Source organism: Oryctolagus cuniculus, chromosome 3 (assembly GCF_964237555.1).
Source record: "Oryctolagus cuniculus chromosome 3, mOryCun1.1, whole genome shotgun sequence".
NCBI classification, from domain to species: domain Eukaryota; kingdom Metazoa; phylum Chordata; class Mammalia; order Lagomorpha; family Leporidae; genus Oryctolagus; species Oryctolagus cuniculus.
Window position 1 is genome coordinate 137,347,848 of NC_091434.1, and position 17,003 is coordinate 137,364,850.

Sequence of the window (17,003 nt, forward strand, 5' to 3'; positions counted from 1 at the left end):
ATGTGTAACAGATTAATAAGTGCTACTAATTATATCCCCCCCACCCCCACCCCCACCCCCACCCCCACCCCCACCCCCAGAAGGCTGCTAACCATGCAAAATGAGCAGGGCTAATCTCGTGTGGCGGGATTTAAACGACAGCCCAACAGCCCAACCACACGGCTTGTGAAGGATTCAACAGATGCTCTTCAGAGGCATGGTGGCACTGACATTTTCAGCATCCATAATTTGCCATTTAGATTAGGGTATAGTTGTAAATTATAAATTACTTTATTGGTACGTGGTACTTCCAAGGTAGGAAATAATTTTTTTGCAAGGCAGAGATAGAGAGAGACAGAGAGAGACAGAGGGGGTGGAGATAGGGAGATAGAGAGAGGTCCCATCTATTGTTTTACTCTCCAATGCCTGTAATAGCTGGGGTTGGGCCAGACTGAAGTCGGGAGGTGGGAACTGAACCCCGAACTCCCCCATGGGTGGCAGGAACCCAGTCACTGGAGCCACTGCTGCTACTTCCCAGGGTCTGCATTAACAGGAAGCTGGAGTCAGGAGCCAGAGCCAGGAATGGAACAGAGACGCTCCCAGGGGAAATCTTAAGCACTAGGCTGAATGCCTGCCCCAGGAGAGAATGTATACATGGTAACTGAATATTTCTGCTGAACAGCAAAAATAGAGAGCCGGAAAAAGTGCTACCGGACTGTTTTACAGAAACCAAATTTTATGCAAAGCATGTCTGGTAATCAAAGGAATAGCAAATGCTCAGGCAGTCTGGAACCCAGTGCCTCTGTCTTACAGATATGCTCTGCTGCCCCGGGGAAGCCCTGAAAACCCTCACCAATGGGTCAGCAGGCAACCTTAGGCACTGAAACACTCCCGCCGCATGAGTGACAGTTTTCTAAGGAGCCTCTCTGGTGGGGCAGACGTAGGCACTCACCTTGTCCTCAATCGGGCATTTTTCCTTGAGCCAGTGGTTCAAGACTTCATCCTTAAAGGCGCCCGTGTTGCCCACGGTGCTTTGCTGAATTTTGGCAATGGTCGTGGCGTCTTTCACGATCTCGATCATTCCTGCGTGAGGATGCACAGGGTTTTGGTAGAGACTGGGGCCTGGTGCCCAGCCCAGGCTAAGTCTGTTGAGTGGTGGCCAGAGGTTTTCTTTTTTAAAGAGAGGGTTATTTTCCATGTCTCTACTGTTGGTTTTCTTAGCAGGAAGAGAAAAGAAAGGAGGAGGATATGGCAGCTGTGTGGGATATGTTTTCAATGTCCCTGAGTGAGAAGAAGACAGGACAGGTTCTGAACAGTAGCAAGTAGGCATGTAGGTGCTGAACATAACGTTCCTTACCTGGGCACCTGTATCTCGCCTTTTTTAAACTGCAGGGTCAAACGTAAATGGTTTTGTACACTTCTCAAGTCAGAAACTTGAACAAAAATATGTTTGATTGAAACGAAAATGCTAAATACCTATAAAAGTACCTAACGGTGGAGTGTATAATAGCTTTGATAATATGAATTATGGAATTTTAGACCCTTCCATCTATTTTTAAATGTTATTTGTGAGAGAAAAGTTTAATGTGTAATGGAATGATCTAAAGTTTAGAGGTGCAGCAGTAAAGGAACATCTTCATACTAAAATCATTTCCATGGCGAGTCACAAGGACTTGAACTCATGCATTCACAGATTTTCACTGCATCCATATTCAATGGAGAGTCACATCACCAGCCTGGGAACATTATCCTCCTTCTTATATGGATGATGATGATAACATTTAGTCATTAAACACCCGCAGTGAAGGAATTATGATCTTTCACCACTGGCTGAGTGGAACGCTTACCTCCTGAGGTCACCACATACCTATTTTGTCACCAGTTGAAATGCAACCATATGGCAAGAGGCACAGATCCAAAGATTCTGTTTCCCAGATGGACTCCATGATTCGTAGAATCTGGACATCAAAACACGGAAACATTTCTATTAGAAGTAAGCCATTTTCTCCTCTAAAAAAGCACCAATCTTGGGGCCAGTGTTGTGGTGCAGCAGGTTAAGCTGCTGCCTCTGCCACCAGCTTCCCTTTTTGGAGCACTGGTTCGGGTTCAGTTGCTCAGCTCCCTACTAATAATGTTCCTGTGAAGGCAGCAGAAAATGTCCCAAATCTCTGGGCCCCTGCCACCCATGTGGGGGACCTGGATGGAGTTCTGGACTCCTGGCTTAAGCCTGCACCAGCCCTGGCCATTGTGGCCATTTGGGGAATGAACCAGCGGATGGAAGATCTCTCTTTCTCTGTGCTTCTCTTTCTCTCAGTCATTCTGCCTTTCAAGCAAATAAATACATAAATCTTAAAAAAAATCTTACTTGGTAACACAAAACAACGTGAGCAAATACCACAACTAACAACTGTGTTTTCATTGGTCAGCCTGATACCCTACAGTCTCCTTTTCCTGCAAGCCCGTCAAATTCAGTCCCTAAATCATACAGTACCTGTTCAAAACGCTCCACTCTAATTACATGTAATTACCATAAGAGCCCTAACATCCTTACACGTATTTACTACTTGGACTACTGTAAGGCACTCGTAGGCTAACACCAAAGCATCAGTAACGAAGGACAGAGAACATTCGCCAGGGGCTGTGTTAGGTGCAGTTCTCACATTAACCACACGCACTGGATACGCTTATTACCCCAGCTCGGCAGGTGAAGGAACAAAGGCTTACAGAGTTCAAATTAGCTGCCCTTTGCTGCCAAACCCTGTGCCTCAGGAATAGAAGTACAAGAATGGAGGATGCAAACTCTCCTTACAACTCTGTGCCTCAGGAATAAAACAAAGTACAACAGCGATTTTTGTGTTTTTGAAATGCTCACCTTTAAGCAATTCAAAAGAGTCTACAGATTTATTTGAATTTTAATACATTTTCAAAGGCCCAAAAGATATCTTTTTCTTTTCTTTTAAAAAATACTCCCTGGGTAATACACATTCCATTCTTGAAGAGAAGGCAAAGGGTATTATTGTTTCCATAAGAGAAATAAGTAAAAACAGAAACTTAGAGATAGTTGAAAACATGACCAATTTTTAAATAGGCTATCTTTAAATCAATGTAGCTTGTCTAGTTGTTAATTTGAAAGGCAGACAGAGAGAAAGTTCCAAGCATTGGTTCACTCCCCAGATGCTTGTAATAGCTAGGGCTTGGGCCAGGCCAAATCCAGCAGCCTGGAACTGCATCCAGATCTCCCGTGTATACTTCCTAGGGTATACACGGTTTGTCTGTTGTAAGTAAATCATATTACATATGAGAAATTGTTAACTTTACAGTGTTAAACAACTAGAATCTGAAGAATATCACCTTAGATTTGCTAAAGCTAAAATTTAAACAAAAATATTAGAAAATATGGAAATGATTAGCATGGATACTTTTATCATTCACCTTCTTCTCTAATAGGCTCACTTATCACTTACTGCACCTGCTCACCTTCTCTCTATCCCATCAAACCACTCTCCTGAGTCTGTATGTTTATCAGAGATACATCTATGCACTGAGACTGTAGGTGTGTAGATACATTTATGAACAGGGCTAAAAGGGTAAATATGGCTACATTCCATGGTACCAAACTTAGGATGGGGTATGTAAGAGGTTAGGGAGGGGAGTACACTGGCTACATGGAAATGTTGGAAGCGCATCTTTGAAGGAGTGGACAGCAGTTCGGTGCCCATTAATTAGACTGCAAGTCTCATGGTCCAGAGCCACGTTCCCAAAGCCACAACCCCCCATTAGGGCTTCTCTGGTCACTGTTCATCATATGCAGAGAACACACTTCAGATCTAATACAGCAATCTTTCTTCAGATAATCCAAACAAATTCCCTGACATCAGCATACCTGTAAAATAAGCATGTCTTGGCGTAGATCGTCACCATGTTTAAAGATAATTCCAATGGTCTCCTTTGAAAGGGCTGTAGGATCGGCACATTTAAACTCGAGCCACAGGGGCTTTTTCTTGGAGGCCATCACTTTACATTTCTCAATCTGTAAGGAAGCAGTCATGTGTTTCCCACAAGCAATGGATCCACATTGTGGCGATGCAAATTCTCTTGCAAAGCATCAGCATAAACAACCAGGAAAAAAAATCCTTAGTTGAAAAATTATTTTCAATATTTGAGTAAAAACACAGATCTTCTCATAAATCTGGAAATGCTATGTGAGAGTAAACTCACTACAACTGGTGGTTCCCAAACTGTGCTCCAGGGAACCCCAAAAGGTCTATGGAGGTGCCTGAGGGGTACAGCAAATCCTATCCCCCTTGTCCCACTCCCATAGGATATTGGCATGCTTATAATCTATTTATTTTCAGTTTCACTGTTATCTGTTTATATATTCAGCATCTCCAAAATCTCACTTGACAAAAATTTTAGTGCTATCACCATGTCTAAAAAATGCTTACTGCAGAATCAGGTGCGATAGGCCAAATATAGCAAGATGAGATTTGATAGAAATAAATAGAAAGCCCGTTCCTGTGGTTTGACACTTTCACTCTGCCATTCTCTATACCCTCTGCCCCTCAAAACCCCTCCATACATCTAAAAGAAATTCAAAGTAGAAGAAATGTAGCTAAGCAGTTAGTTACCGACTTAAAAAAAACAACTTAGGAGTTTTAGTCAAAGGTGAATTCAACGTGAATCAAAATGTAATAAGGTCTAAAAGCAGAAGCACACACATTTTGAAGCTGCACTAATATTTTGTATTTTTACTAATCTCTAAAGAAAGGGCAGGATGTTTTTGTTACAGGGCCAGTTTAGTACTAACTGTACATAAAATTAAACACGTATGAGAGGAATTCTCACTTCCTTCCATGAGGCCCCACTGCCACAGGAGTTGCTGCCCTGCTATAAACAACTGGAAAACTAGACAAAATACACGCAACAACTCTTTTCAGACACTGGAAAATAGTCACGTTAGGTCTATAACCTCTGAGAAAATGCAAACAAATGAAATGAGCCCAGTGGTTGTCCCCGTGTATTGCTGGGGGCTGTCTCTAGGCTGCAACATAGACAAGGGGGCTCTGGACTGAATGGTCCAGCAGCCTAAAATAGAGTTCCTGAAGCCTCAGAAGGAGAGGAGAGAGAAGAGGGGACAGAAAAAGTATTGGCTGAAAAGTCCGCAAATCTGAAAGATTATAAACCAACAAATCTAAGCTCAATAAAGCAGAATACACATAAAGAAATCCCTATCAAAGTGCATCATCATCAAATTGCTAAAAAACAGTGATAAATGAAAATCTTAAAAGCAGCTTGGGCAAAAAAAAAGACACACACACATACACAGAGAGAATCAAATATAATGACAGGAGACTTATTACCAGAAAATATGCATGCCAGGAGAAAATGCTATTGAAAGAAAAAGATTAAAAGTCAGTGTAGAAGTCTACATTCAGGGAAAGTAGTTTTCAGAATAAAGGTGGAATAAAGAGCATTTCAGATGAACAAAAGCTAAAGAATTTATTGCTAGCAGACCAGCAATATAGGGGAAGTTACCTGGTATTAATCACTAGTAGCTAGTGATTAAAGCAGGGCTCCATAGAGGCCCACCCAGGGACTCTCCAGGATCCCTGTCTCTGTAGAAATGCTATCTGTCTAGCACTGGGCCCAAGAAAGCATGTAAGACATCGTTAAGACATTTGGACCGCATGGAGACATCTGAGTGATACCTACCACCAGTGTTCCTGCTTTCAATCCAGGGTCGTATGGAACTCTAAAACTCGTCGGGAGGTTAGAATTTTGTAGATTTTCAAGTTTTTGCTTAAGCTGTAGAATAACTGTAATTGTCAAAAGTGCACAAGAATTATGTCAGTCCAAGAAATTCTTAATATTATCTAAAGCATTTCCTGATGTCATACTACTTCACAGCCTTCTATGCTTGGGAAGGGGTGGAGCTGTAGAAGAGGGGGTAGGACCCTGCCTTTGAGGAACTAACCGTTTGAGGTGGCGAGATAACTCAGGCTTGCTATGAGCAATGTAACCACCTCCACACCCTTCAGTGGGGGACGGAAATAGGTGAATATTCGAGTAGGAGGGAGGGCACACAGAGGCCAATAGAGTCAGGTAGACAGCATGGGCATTTGCAGCAGATGGGAGCGCTGTCTCTGTGCGTATCTCTCTGCCTCTCAGATTTTTGTTTTTTAAATTCAGAGTTTAAAATACTGAGTACATTAGTAAGTGTTCGTAGGAATCAGAGAACTCACTATATAAAATCAATATGAATTACCCTCCCTGGCTTCAATGTCTGTGGAGTTTACAAGTCCAGACCAACGTGTTAATGATGATCGTCTAATACAGTATCACCCCAAGCCCCTGGGAACACAGGGAAAGAATGAGTCATTTTCCTAGGGCACGGACAGAATTTCTTAGGGTAGGGAAAGAGAATATTGCAAATGGCTTCAGAAAGCAAGCAGTGTGTGTGTGTGTATAAAGATGCTTATTTATATCTATCTCTATATATTACTCTGGGATACAGAGATACAAATGTATAAATAAATGCATACATTGAAATAGGCTCTCAATAATTCATTAGTTTAAAAGGCTGAAAATTTTAAAATTATATGCACATATTTAAAGGCAGGGAGAAAAAGGTAAAGATTTAGAAATAATTAATCTGTGTGTGTGTATACAACCGTTCTTAAATATCTTACATCTGCAAAGACCTTTTTAATTTTTAAGAACATGCTAATATATATAGTTTTTAAAAATTATTAAGGTGTAAAAAGGAGAACTTTAAATTTGCTTACTCCATGCAGATAGAAGACTAAAATAATGTGTTCTTGGCTGTACTTAGGAAGATGCAATTTGGCTTCCAGAAAGAAGAATCAGAGCGATGATGGCATTTGGAGACAAAGGCATTTGGAAAGAGAACCAAGAAAATATAGCCGTTGTACCTTGGGAACTGACGTCATACTTTTCAGCAGAGAGTGATTTAATGTCAATGGTGACTTTTTGTAACATCTCGATTACAAGGACTTGTTGGGTCAAGTCGTGCAGCATGGCTGTGCCACAGCCCCTCAGATAGGCTTCCAGGATCACGGCGAACCTCTGCTGATAGTGTCTGGACTGGGCTATCTCACTTCTCAAGAACCAAAACAAGAAGTGACCAATTCTTTTGTTCTGAAGGCGAGTACAAGAAGGTCGAAATTATGACTAATGGTCTAGGTCTACCAGTCATTTCGTGCTAGCCTGAAATGTCATGCTATTATCAAAGTGGAAGGACTTACCCTTAAACCACGCTTCAGCAGAAATCTGGCCAGGGCACTGTCATGGTATGGTTCAAATTTCACGGCCTAAAGGAAGCACATGTTGGCATTTGTAGGACTGCACTTGGTGTTGGCGAATCAGGAAGCAGGGATGGAGATGAGTGGTGCTATGCTCCAGGGGGTCTTTATGGCTAGGGTGATGGGGCTCTCGGCACTCACTCACATTAAGTTCTTTCTCTTAGGGGCCCCTTAGGACCACCGTGAACCAGCTGCTTAGGAGCCTAAAGTAGCTGATGACTGAACTAAGATTAGAGGCCAGAACTCTTGACTCTCACTCACGTGTTTTTCATAACTTCAAAGGTGAAGAGGCAAGGGTATCTGCTCCAATTAAGGGCTGGCTTGATTTACTGGAAGGGTGAGAGGGGAAGGAGAGCAACGGCTACCACAAATGTAGCAAATGGGAGGCAAGAGAAGTTGTGAGAAATAGACAACAGAGATGCAATCTACATAAAGAAAAAAAATGTATGAGATGTGAAGATCCTAAAGCTTCCCCTTTTGTTGTCTCACTGGCAAGTTCCTTAGCTGTCTTACAGGTTCTTACTTCAAGTAAACAGGCCTGGAGGAATCCACACAGAGTAGTAACTACCCACTGTGTCCCCATGGTATGCTCAGAGCTTTCTGTCAGAAATTCCTGATTTTACACGCGTCCTCTGGTAGAAACTGAGTTTCATTTCGAGTGTTTAGTAGTTTTCACATCATTTGGCTAATGTAAAAAATACTGACTTAGCTGACAGCTCCATTACCAAAGAAAGAGAACCAATGAGATCTTGGAGGTGTGTGTGGACAGGTTTCATTTATTCTCTTACTTTTTGGTATCTGAAAGAATTTGTACTTTTAAAAGCAGTAAGACTAATAAGTATTGTTTAATTATAGATGTATATATAAAACTAGAGGGTGGGTATCATGTATAAATAGAAAGAGAGGGTTAAAAACAAGTATCTCCTACTATTTCCATTACAAATAGAAATGGAAAATTCCCACTCTAGTTTATACTGAGGGCTTCTCAATTTGATTTACAACTCTTACTCTGTTTTTCAGGGTGGAAATGACCAATATTGACTTCATAATGTTTCAGTTATACCAGTGTTTTCAAAAATACTCTTCATGGGTGTGGTCAAATGGGTGGCATAGTAGTTGCATGCGAGGCCTTAACTGTGAGAATGTGGCTACTCAGCCAACAGTACTCCACTCTAGAACTATTTGAATCTTCTAAGCTGAACGTGAGTCTTTTTGACCTTGGTGTTTCACTTCTCTAAAGACAATGCAGATCTCAACTAGGAGACCATTTTAATCAGGAATGAGTCATCTCAGAACCTGTCTCAAATAGTTTTGCAAATGACTACTCTTCTTCAAATTTAAGACCACAAATTCAATGTTAATATATCCTATTGATATCTTTCACTTAAAACATTTTCTAATTCTGCAAGGTTCACTTGTGAAAATGGCAAGGAAAACTAATTTATAGTAGCACTGGGATTCGGAAAAGAGCTTGCACAAATTTGTTTTATGTTGTTTTTGTTACTGAGAGGCAGAAAACTGAAGATCCTTCAATTCTTCTAAACATTTTTAGTGTCATGCCAGTACCTGAACTAAACATGTCTGATATATTCAGCAGGTGAAAGCAAAGGTCAAATTTAACATTTCAAGTTTTGGACTAGAGGAAAGGTGACGATTCAGAGTTCAAAGTTGAGACTACTCAAAATGCTTATCAGAAAACTCTAGGGCCTTCCAGTATGGGATAGTGATTAGACAGTTTCTCATCTAGAATTTAGTGTGGCTGATCCTAAAGATCTCAGGTAGAACATCACCTACTCAGGACCATCCCTGAGTCCCTTTGGTCATAATATTCTATAGTTTACTCCAAAGCATTTGTTACAATTTATTAGCCATCTGTTTGTGTGTGTGCTCATTGTCAGCCTTTTCAATACATGCTGTGGAATTAGTGAATGAACAGCTCTGGGCTCTAAAATAACATTTCTCTTCTAATGCCTTTACTTCCTTTTCCTTATCAAGGGGTACAATGTAATCTGAGAAACTGCTATTCTGAGCAGGAAAACTGTTTCTCCTCCTTTCTTTAACTTCCTACCTAACCTTAGGTGAAACAAACACTTAGTCTCTCAGGCCCCCAGGAATGTGGTGAGAATCAGATGGAAATCAGTCCTTTCTAAAGAGTGGAGCTTGCAACGTTCGACTCTCACAAAACAAACTATTAGGAAAGTCTTTTCTCTTCAGTGTGCACTCTCCTGACCCCAGACGGGTGCAGTAGGGCAGTCACCAGGGCAGGGCCTGGAGTCAGGCCTCCTCAGGTTGAATTCTGATTGGCTTCTATCAAAGTACGCCGCCTTAGGGACATAACCTGGTGTCCCTGTGCCTCAGTTTTCTCAAGTATAAAATGCAAGTGCTAATTTGACCTCTATCATACTCATCCTGAGAATGAGATAATACACAAAATCATGAAATCACTTGGAGCCTTGGCACAAGAAAGGGCTTAGTAAGTCAAATTATCATTAAAACAATAAATGAGAACACAGTATTCCCACGGGAACACCCCACCCCCCACCCCCTACCAAGCAAGGTATAGTTCTAATGTCTTCAAATGCTTGTAGGTAAGCCCTCAAGACAGAGAAAAAGTAGACGGATCAGTTTACTCTACCGTGAGCTGGCCTCCTCAGATCTACTCTGACCCTGAAGCTCCAGACAAAGGGCATTTGGTGACAACTGAGTGAGGTGCCTGTGCACACGCAAACAAGGGGAGAGTTCTGTTGATGACAGCCACATCCCCTACCTGGACCAGCTGCAGAAGGTAATGCAAGACATCATCATCTTCTAAGCTCTCCAGTTTCTGAACTGCAATGGCTCTTACATTCTCATCCGAAAAGTTGCAGTCCAGGAGTTGCATTGTTAACCCCACATCCAAAGCACTTTGATCCCAGACCTCCCGTCGGGCTAACAACTGGTATGTTTTGGCCACAGTTTCTTGCTGTCCCCATTTCACCGAGCTAAACAGCTTAGGATACGCTTTCGGATGCTTAAGGGTCTCGTATCTAAAATGCCACAGCAGCTCTTTGTCTTCTGCTGTGAGCGGGTTAAGTGGATCCGTGGCTATGATTGCTTCCAGCTGCTTGCGAAGCTGGTTGGGCATTTCGGCTCGTACCCGGTCCCCTTCAGGGTCAGGGGTGGGTCGATGCTTAGGCAAAGCTATTGGGTGGCAGTAATTGTCCAGAAGAATGGAGATGGACATGGCGTTCTCCTTGTCGGGGTTGGTTGCAGACGTGAGCTTGTCAGCATTGAAGCTCCCCTGGTCTTCTCCCTTGCCCGATATCTGCCACATGTGGAGCACGTACTCGCCGTGGCGCAGGAGGAAGCGATGATCTATCAGCAGCAGGTTCACGTAATAGAGCAGCTGAGCCTTGCCCCTGGACTCTGCACCGGGAGTGTCGGCAGAGGCCTTGCCCGACAGCGCGGGCGCCTTGCCGCAGTAGATCTGCAGGTTCAGAAGCGCGCCCTTGGGCAAGTCCTTGATTTTGATACTGAACTCCAGCCACACATTCCAGAGCACCTCCTCCGTGAAGGGCTTGGCGCTGGTTCTCCTTTGGCAAAGCACTTGCTGCCCGTGCTGGATGTTTGCCTCCACGAAAACCGTGAGGTCGGCGTTCCGCGGCAGGACCGGGATATCGATCCCTCTGACCTTGACCCTGAACTTCCGGTCACAGTCCCACAGCGACACAGTGAACACGCTCTCATGGTCCTTGCCGTGGATGGTCAGCTGCTCGTGGTAGCCGGTGACTCCCGTGCAGTCATCCACCAGGGGCCACTCTTCCTTCCTCACCTCGTCCAGGGCTGGGTCCGGGGGCGCGTCGAGCACTAGGTGAATCTCCTCTCCATTTTTCAGGCACTGCCTCACCCACTGGAAATTTCTGATGGGCGTTTCACCCACCAGGTACTCATCCCGGCCGCAGACGCGCAGCACAAAATCCTGTTCGCTTTGGCTCTCCGGGATGTCCATCAGGGACTTCTTCTTGGCCATCTTGGTGAAGAAGCTATGGAGGATGTTGCCAGGCGTGTCGTCGGCCGAGACCTTGATGGTCTGGCTGGTGGTGCTGCGGTGGATGACGATGAAGATGCAGTTGTTGGTAATCTTCCTCGCTAGGTACTCCGGCAGGGGCTTGGACGTCACCCAGGGGTGCATGGCGTACAGCCGGGGGTCGCGGCTGGCCACTTCCGCCATGCGTGGAGTCAGCAGGCGCCGGCGCGTGAACTCCAGCTCGTCGTCGTGCACGTTGCTGACGTCAGTCACGTCATAGCCAATCAGGGCGGTGAGCTGCCGCTGAAAGGCCAGCGTCTCCTCAGAGGGCGCGTGCCGCTGGACTACGTGGATCTGGCCCGGGCTCCTGTGCAGCAGCTTCCAGTAGCGCAGGCAGTCCAGCGTCTGCACCACCTGGTACTTGTCGTAGATCTCGTACCACTGCCCCTTTTTCTGGTAGAGCAGGAGGAAGTGGTCCGGGCCCAGCCGGTGGTAGAAGTCTGCGGCCACGCTCGTCTCCAGCGCGCGCAGCCACACCTGGCCCTTCATCTGCTCCACGTTGCCGTGGCCCGCCACGTGCAGCAGCGCCGTCTCCGGCGTCTTGCTGTCGCGCTGGCTGGTGGGCAGCAGGAACTCGATGGGGATGAGCTCCATGGAGGACAGGCTGGCCGCGGGGCTGCGCGGCTTCATCCTCCGGCGCCGGCGCCCGTGGTCCTCTCTCAGAACCACGGGCTGTTCAGAGCTCTCCAGCTCCATGCCCCGCGCGACCTGGGAGCGGGGAAAACAAGAGGACCTTGTCACCAGGAAGGCGCTTTCCCGTTTACGAGGCGGCACAAGGGGGCTGTGGAAGACGGACGAGGACCCGGAGCGACCAAGTGCTTCAAGCTGGCGGCATGGGCCCGGGAATCCTGGCCCTGCCACTCACCAGCTGGGCGACTTGGGCTGCTCGGGTGATCCGCGAACCTGCGTCTCATCTGTCAGATGGGTAACACCGTGGACGTAAGAGCTAACTAATACACTCGTTTATGTGCGCAATTGGTGTTTAGAGGTTCGCTGATCATTCTATTTTTCTGTATATTTGAAAAATTTAATAAAAAAAAAAGATGCGTAAGGCTCATGTAGCACTGTGCCTGACATAATGGCTCAAAACGGTGCGTGTTGCTCTAAGCTTACGGAAACACAGAGATGAATAAAGTAACAGGGCTAAGGATCAAGTCCTGACTTTGCCAACAGAACTTTAATATTTCTCCTCTTCTGTCTCACACATCTTGCGACCCAGACGGTTCACCCAACGTCCCTTCACTTTGTCTATTTCCAGACTGTCTGGGCCTTGGGATCTGTTCCCTTGTCAACTTCCTGTATTTCTCTTTTCATTCCCCCCACCCTCTAATTAGGAAAGCTAGTGATTTCATTCATACAACTAAAGAAAAAAACAATCAGAAAAGTGGCAGTCCAGACTATTTGCAGACAGAAAATTTTTAATCATGAAATAACGGTCATTGCTATATTAAGGACAGTTCCTTAGAGAAGAGAGAAGACCTCCAAGGCTGGACACTCCCAATATGAGCATTCAGGTCATTTTAACTTGGTGTCAGTTCATTTAATCGGCCTTTGGTTTACATAGTGGAGGAGAGAGCCACAAGATGGAAGGCAGAATTTCTGGACTCCAGTGGCCTGCTATTTAGACCTCAGTCAGTTATTTAATTTCTTTGTTTTTTTCTTGCTCTGATATTTTCATTTCTACTAACAAGAATTCACAGTTTTATTCTCATTAATTTACTCTTTCCATAAACATTCAGTAAGTACTTGCCATCCACAAAGCCTGTAAGTAATGTGACATACTGCAGTAAGAAAGCTTCAGGTAATGATTGAAATGCTGAAAGTATTAAAATTGAAAGTTGAATATATAATAAGGCATTTTGATTTTACTATTTAGTCTGTTACATTGGGATACACTGTATTCCGAATAAGAGCTAACAGTTGAAACAAAATCAGTAAATGAAAATGTCATTTCTTTCCTAAATGACTAATGTTAGTGAGACTCACAACTATTTTGCTTCCTTAAGAAATAGTGGAACATTTGATACAGACTCGAGGCAAGTTTGATTAAGATAAGAAAGTCAAGTTTCAAACTTATGTCCAAATCTTGGCATAGCTTACTTTTTTAAAGTCAACATTCCCTCTTTTAAAACATTGTGAAGTCATACTTAGTAAGTAAATGAAACCAGTTGTTCCAAAGCACTGTCTCTTGTAACTTAAAATACTTATTTTGGTCTTTGGCTAAGTTACACAATAACTGACAAAGAGAATTGTAAGATACGTTAATATTGACAGGAACTTGAAATAAAACATGACTAAATTTAGGCAACGTACAAATACACAAAAGTAACTCCTTCCACAGTGATAGAAGGCATGCTATATAAGATGCAGAAGAAAACAGGCTGACCAGATACTCACTGATTCCCTTCATGGCTGAGGCTATGAAGGTTTCTCCTTTATGAGAAGACGTTAGAAACGCTGTAAGTACAGTAATCGCTAAGCATACACTGTAAGAATATGAAGCCTGGCTGGCATGGGCTCCATGGCCCTCCCCCTTCCTCCCAAACAAAAACAAAAAAGAACTAATGCACCTGCAGAACTATTGCCGGAACCTTGTGGATATCCAAAAGCTAGGTTGGACTAGACAATGAAATACGGACGTTCAGTGGTGGTATCATCTCAAGAACCCACAGCAGTCCCGGATAAAAATATTCTAGCCCAGAAGGAAGTGTAACTATTCCAAGTCAGACCCAACAAAGAGCAAAAAATAGAAAGAAGCAATACCTGATAAAGCAGCGGAGGCGATGATGCTGAAGGGTCATTTGTTTAATTTTTGAAAGCAAAACAAATTCAGACCTGCCCAGTGTGCCTCTAAACTCTTCCGCTTTTCTGGGGCTCCCTTCATATCCAGATGCAGAGGAAGTGTTGTAGTTACCAGGAAGGAAGTTTTAACCAAGTTGATTATACGTGTGATTGCTCATTTTAAAAGTGTCAGAAATGCATTTCCTGTTACAGCACACAGAGAGGGAGAGCCCGAACACTAGCACTGTTTGCCGTCTTGTCTTTTACTCTTCGAACTAATTTTTCAAAAACTGTGAGACTAAGACAAATGCAAAAGATCCACACCAAAAATACACATCAGGAGGCATAAACAAATGAAATATTTTCGTGTTAGTTCTAAGTAGAAGAAAAGGCCTGATAGACAACAATAGACAACCTTTCTAGTTAGGGAGACTTTTAAAAAAAAAATTATTTGAAAGGCACAGCAAGAGAGAGATGGACAGAGAACGAGCTCCTGGCTCACACTCCAAATGCCTGCACTAGCTGGAAGTGAGCCAGGCTGAAGCCAGGAGCCCAGAACTCGATTCAGGTCTCCCACTTGAATGGCAGGAACCCCATCACTTGAGCCATCACCCCAGGAAGCTGGAGCCAGGAGCCAGAACTGGGTATCAAAATCAGGTATTACAATATGGGATACAGGCATCCCAACCAGCATCTTAACTGCTAGGCCAAACCCCCACTCCAGGATGACTTTAAAGGGCTAAATGAAATCCATCCCCCTTATGGAATTTAAATGAACCCATCTTCATTCAGTGTAGCTGAGGGATGAGGAAGAGAAACCTAGTGACCTAAAGGACTGAGCTGTCAGTGTAGCAGTTTCAAAGGCAAGATCTGGGAGCTCACTTCCTTTGCTTGCTGAGAGATTTCTCTGTTTTCTTCGGAGTATCCAGGGCCCAAAATATCACTGTCTCAAAATGAAAGTACTGCAGTGTGCGTGTGTGTATTGGTGTGAGCGTTGAGGGTGGAGGTTTGCTGGGAGCAGTGATCCATTTCCTGCAGACAAAATAGAACGGGTTCCTTGATATCGTGAGCAGTGTCCCACATCAGGCTGCTTGTCACTGGGAGATTGTTCCTAATTTCCATGGCAGTAGAGAACACATAGAAAAACCATCATTTATCTTTTTTTTTTTTTTTTTTTTTTTTTTTTTTTTTTTTAGATTTAAGAGTATCTATTAGAATCAAGAACCTCCAGTCAGAGCGGCATGGAGGGGGGCTTCCAGGAGGAAAACCCAAAGGGACTGGTGGTAGTCTGCTTTAAGTACAATTTCGAAGAAAAAAAAAAAACTTGACAATCAGATATCATCATATATCATTTTGAGAGCAGCTCTGTATCTTCCAGCTGACTTCGATTCCTTCTAGACCCCCTACCTCAAGCACCCTCAGATCCTGAACCAGTGTCCTGTCGCCTCCATCCCAGGGTTTCCTTCTCTGCCTGGGTTCTCAAAGACTCCAGCAGAGCCTCAGGGACAGCAAGCAGGATGAACTTGACTTTCCAAGTCTCTTGGAGACATACAGTTCAGAGTTCTGAATTACTCTGGTATCAAGATACATGATCATTTGTTTTGGTCTATGAGGGGATTCGGAAAGTCCCTGGACAAATGGAATTAAAAGATAATGCACAGGCCGGTGCTGTGGTGTAGTGGGTAAAGCCACCACCTGCAGGGCCAGCATCCCATATGGATGCTGGTTCAAGACCTGGCTGCTCCACTTCTGATCCAGCTGTCTACTTTGGCATGGGAAAGCAGTAGAAGATGGCCCCTGCATCTGCGTGGGAGACCCAGAGGAAGCCCTTGGCTCTTGGCTTTGGATCGGCGCAGCTCCAGCCATTGTAGTCATATGGGGAGTGAACCAGTGGATGGAAGACCTCTCTCTCTCTCTCTCTCTGCCTCTGCCTTTCAAATAAATAAATAAATCTTTTTTTTTTTTTTAAGATAATGCACATTTCCATGAACCTTTTGAAATGTCCTTGTATCTTTCTCATGTCCCCTTGGGTGTAAACTTTCTTTTCTTTTCTTTCTTTCTTTCTTTCTTTTTTTTTTTTTTAAAGGCAGAGTTAGAGAAGGGGAGAGAGAGAGAGAGAGAGAGAGATTTTCCATCTGCTGGCTCACTCCCCAAATTGCTGCAAGATCCGAGGCTGAGCCAGGCCAAAGCTGGGAACCTGGAGATTCTTCTGGGTCTCCTATGCAGGCACAGAGGCCCAAGCACTTGGGACCACTTACACTCTTTCTCAGGGACATCAGCAGGGAGCTGGATCAGAAGTGGAGCACCTGGGACCGGCGCCTATATGGGATACCAGTGCCGCAGGTAGAAGCTCAACCTGCTACACCACAGCAGCAGCCCTAGGAGTTAACTTTTTAATAGATGACATCTGTAGGCAAAGTATGTAATTCAAAGGCTATTTCTTAAATATTGATAGGAGGATTTGTCAGCTTCCCAGAGTATGTGGGATCTTAGAAGAGTTCACAGAAAATGAGTGTCATGGAAGAACGAGGAATGGATTTGAAATGCTTTTGTTTTGGCACCCAAGTAGACTGATCTTTTAATCCCATTTTCCATGAACGTTTGGAAGTGCCTGTGTATTTCCCTTAGGAGGCTGGCAGCTTTAGAAGCCTCAATGCAGGCTGGCCTACTTGGTTGGTTCTGAGGGAAGCCCACCAAACTGTAGCCAGTAAGCCATGATGTAGACACTGGCCATCCAGTGTTTCACCCAGAGTGGGGGAAGATTCATGGAGCTGGCTGGGATGAGAGGACCTCAGGGGGACCATGAACTTGGCCAGCTCTGTTTTCCAGATCATTCGACAGATTCTGTCCCTGTT

At 44.2% G+C, this 17,003-nt stretch overlaps 1 protein-coding gene across 2 annotated transcripts in view; it reads right to left on the bottom strand.

The window, feature by feature from the left end:
* The window catches only part of PIK3CG (phosphatidylinositol-4,5-bisphosphate 3-kinase catalytic subunit gamma), a 35,394-nt gene extending 21,136 nt beyond the window's left edge, over positions 1-14,258 (bottom strand). Inside the window, exons 1-8 of one of the 2 annotated variants that reach the window (XM_008258341.4) lie at positions 14,131-14,258; positions 10,069-12,075; positions 7,245-7,310; positions 6,912-7,137; positions 5,692-5,795; positions 3,863-4,009; positions 1,847-1,937; positions 932-1,062 (exon numbers count right to left, since the gene is read on the bottom strand). In XM_008258341.4, coding sequence (XP_008256563.2) covers positions 932-1,062; positions 1,847-1,937; positions 3,863-4,009; positions 5,692-5,795; positions 6,912-7,137; positions 7,245-7,310; positions 10,069-12,063 — 2,760 coding nt within the window. In that variant the 5' untranslated portion in view covers positions 12,064-12,075; positions 14,131-14,258. Of the gene's footprint in view, positions 1-931; positions 1,063-1,846; positions 1,938-3,862; positions 4,010-5,691; positions 5,796-6,911; positions 7,138-7,244; positions 7,311-10,068; positions 12,076-13,764; positions 13,904-14,130 lie in introns of those variants that run through there. The other variant, XM_002712034.5, reaches the window with a different exon arrangement.
* Positions 14,259-17,003: the final 2,745 nt, after the last annotated feature.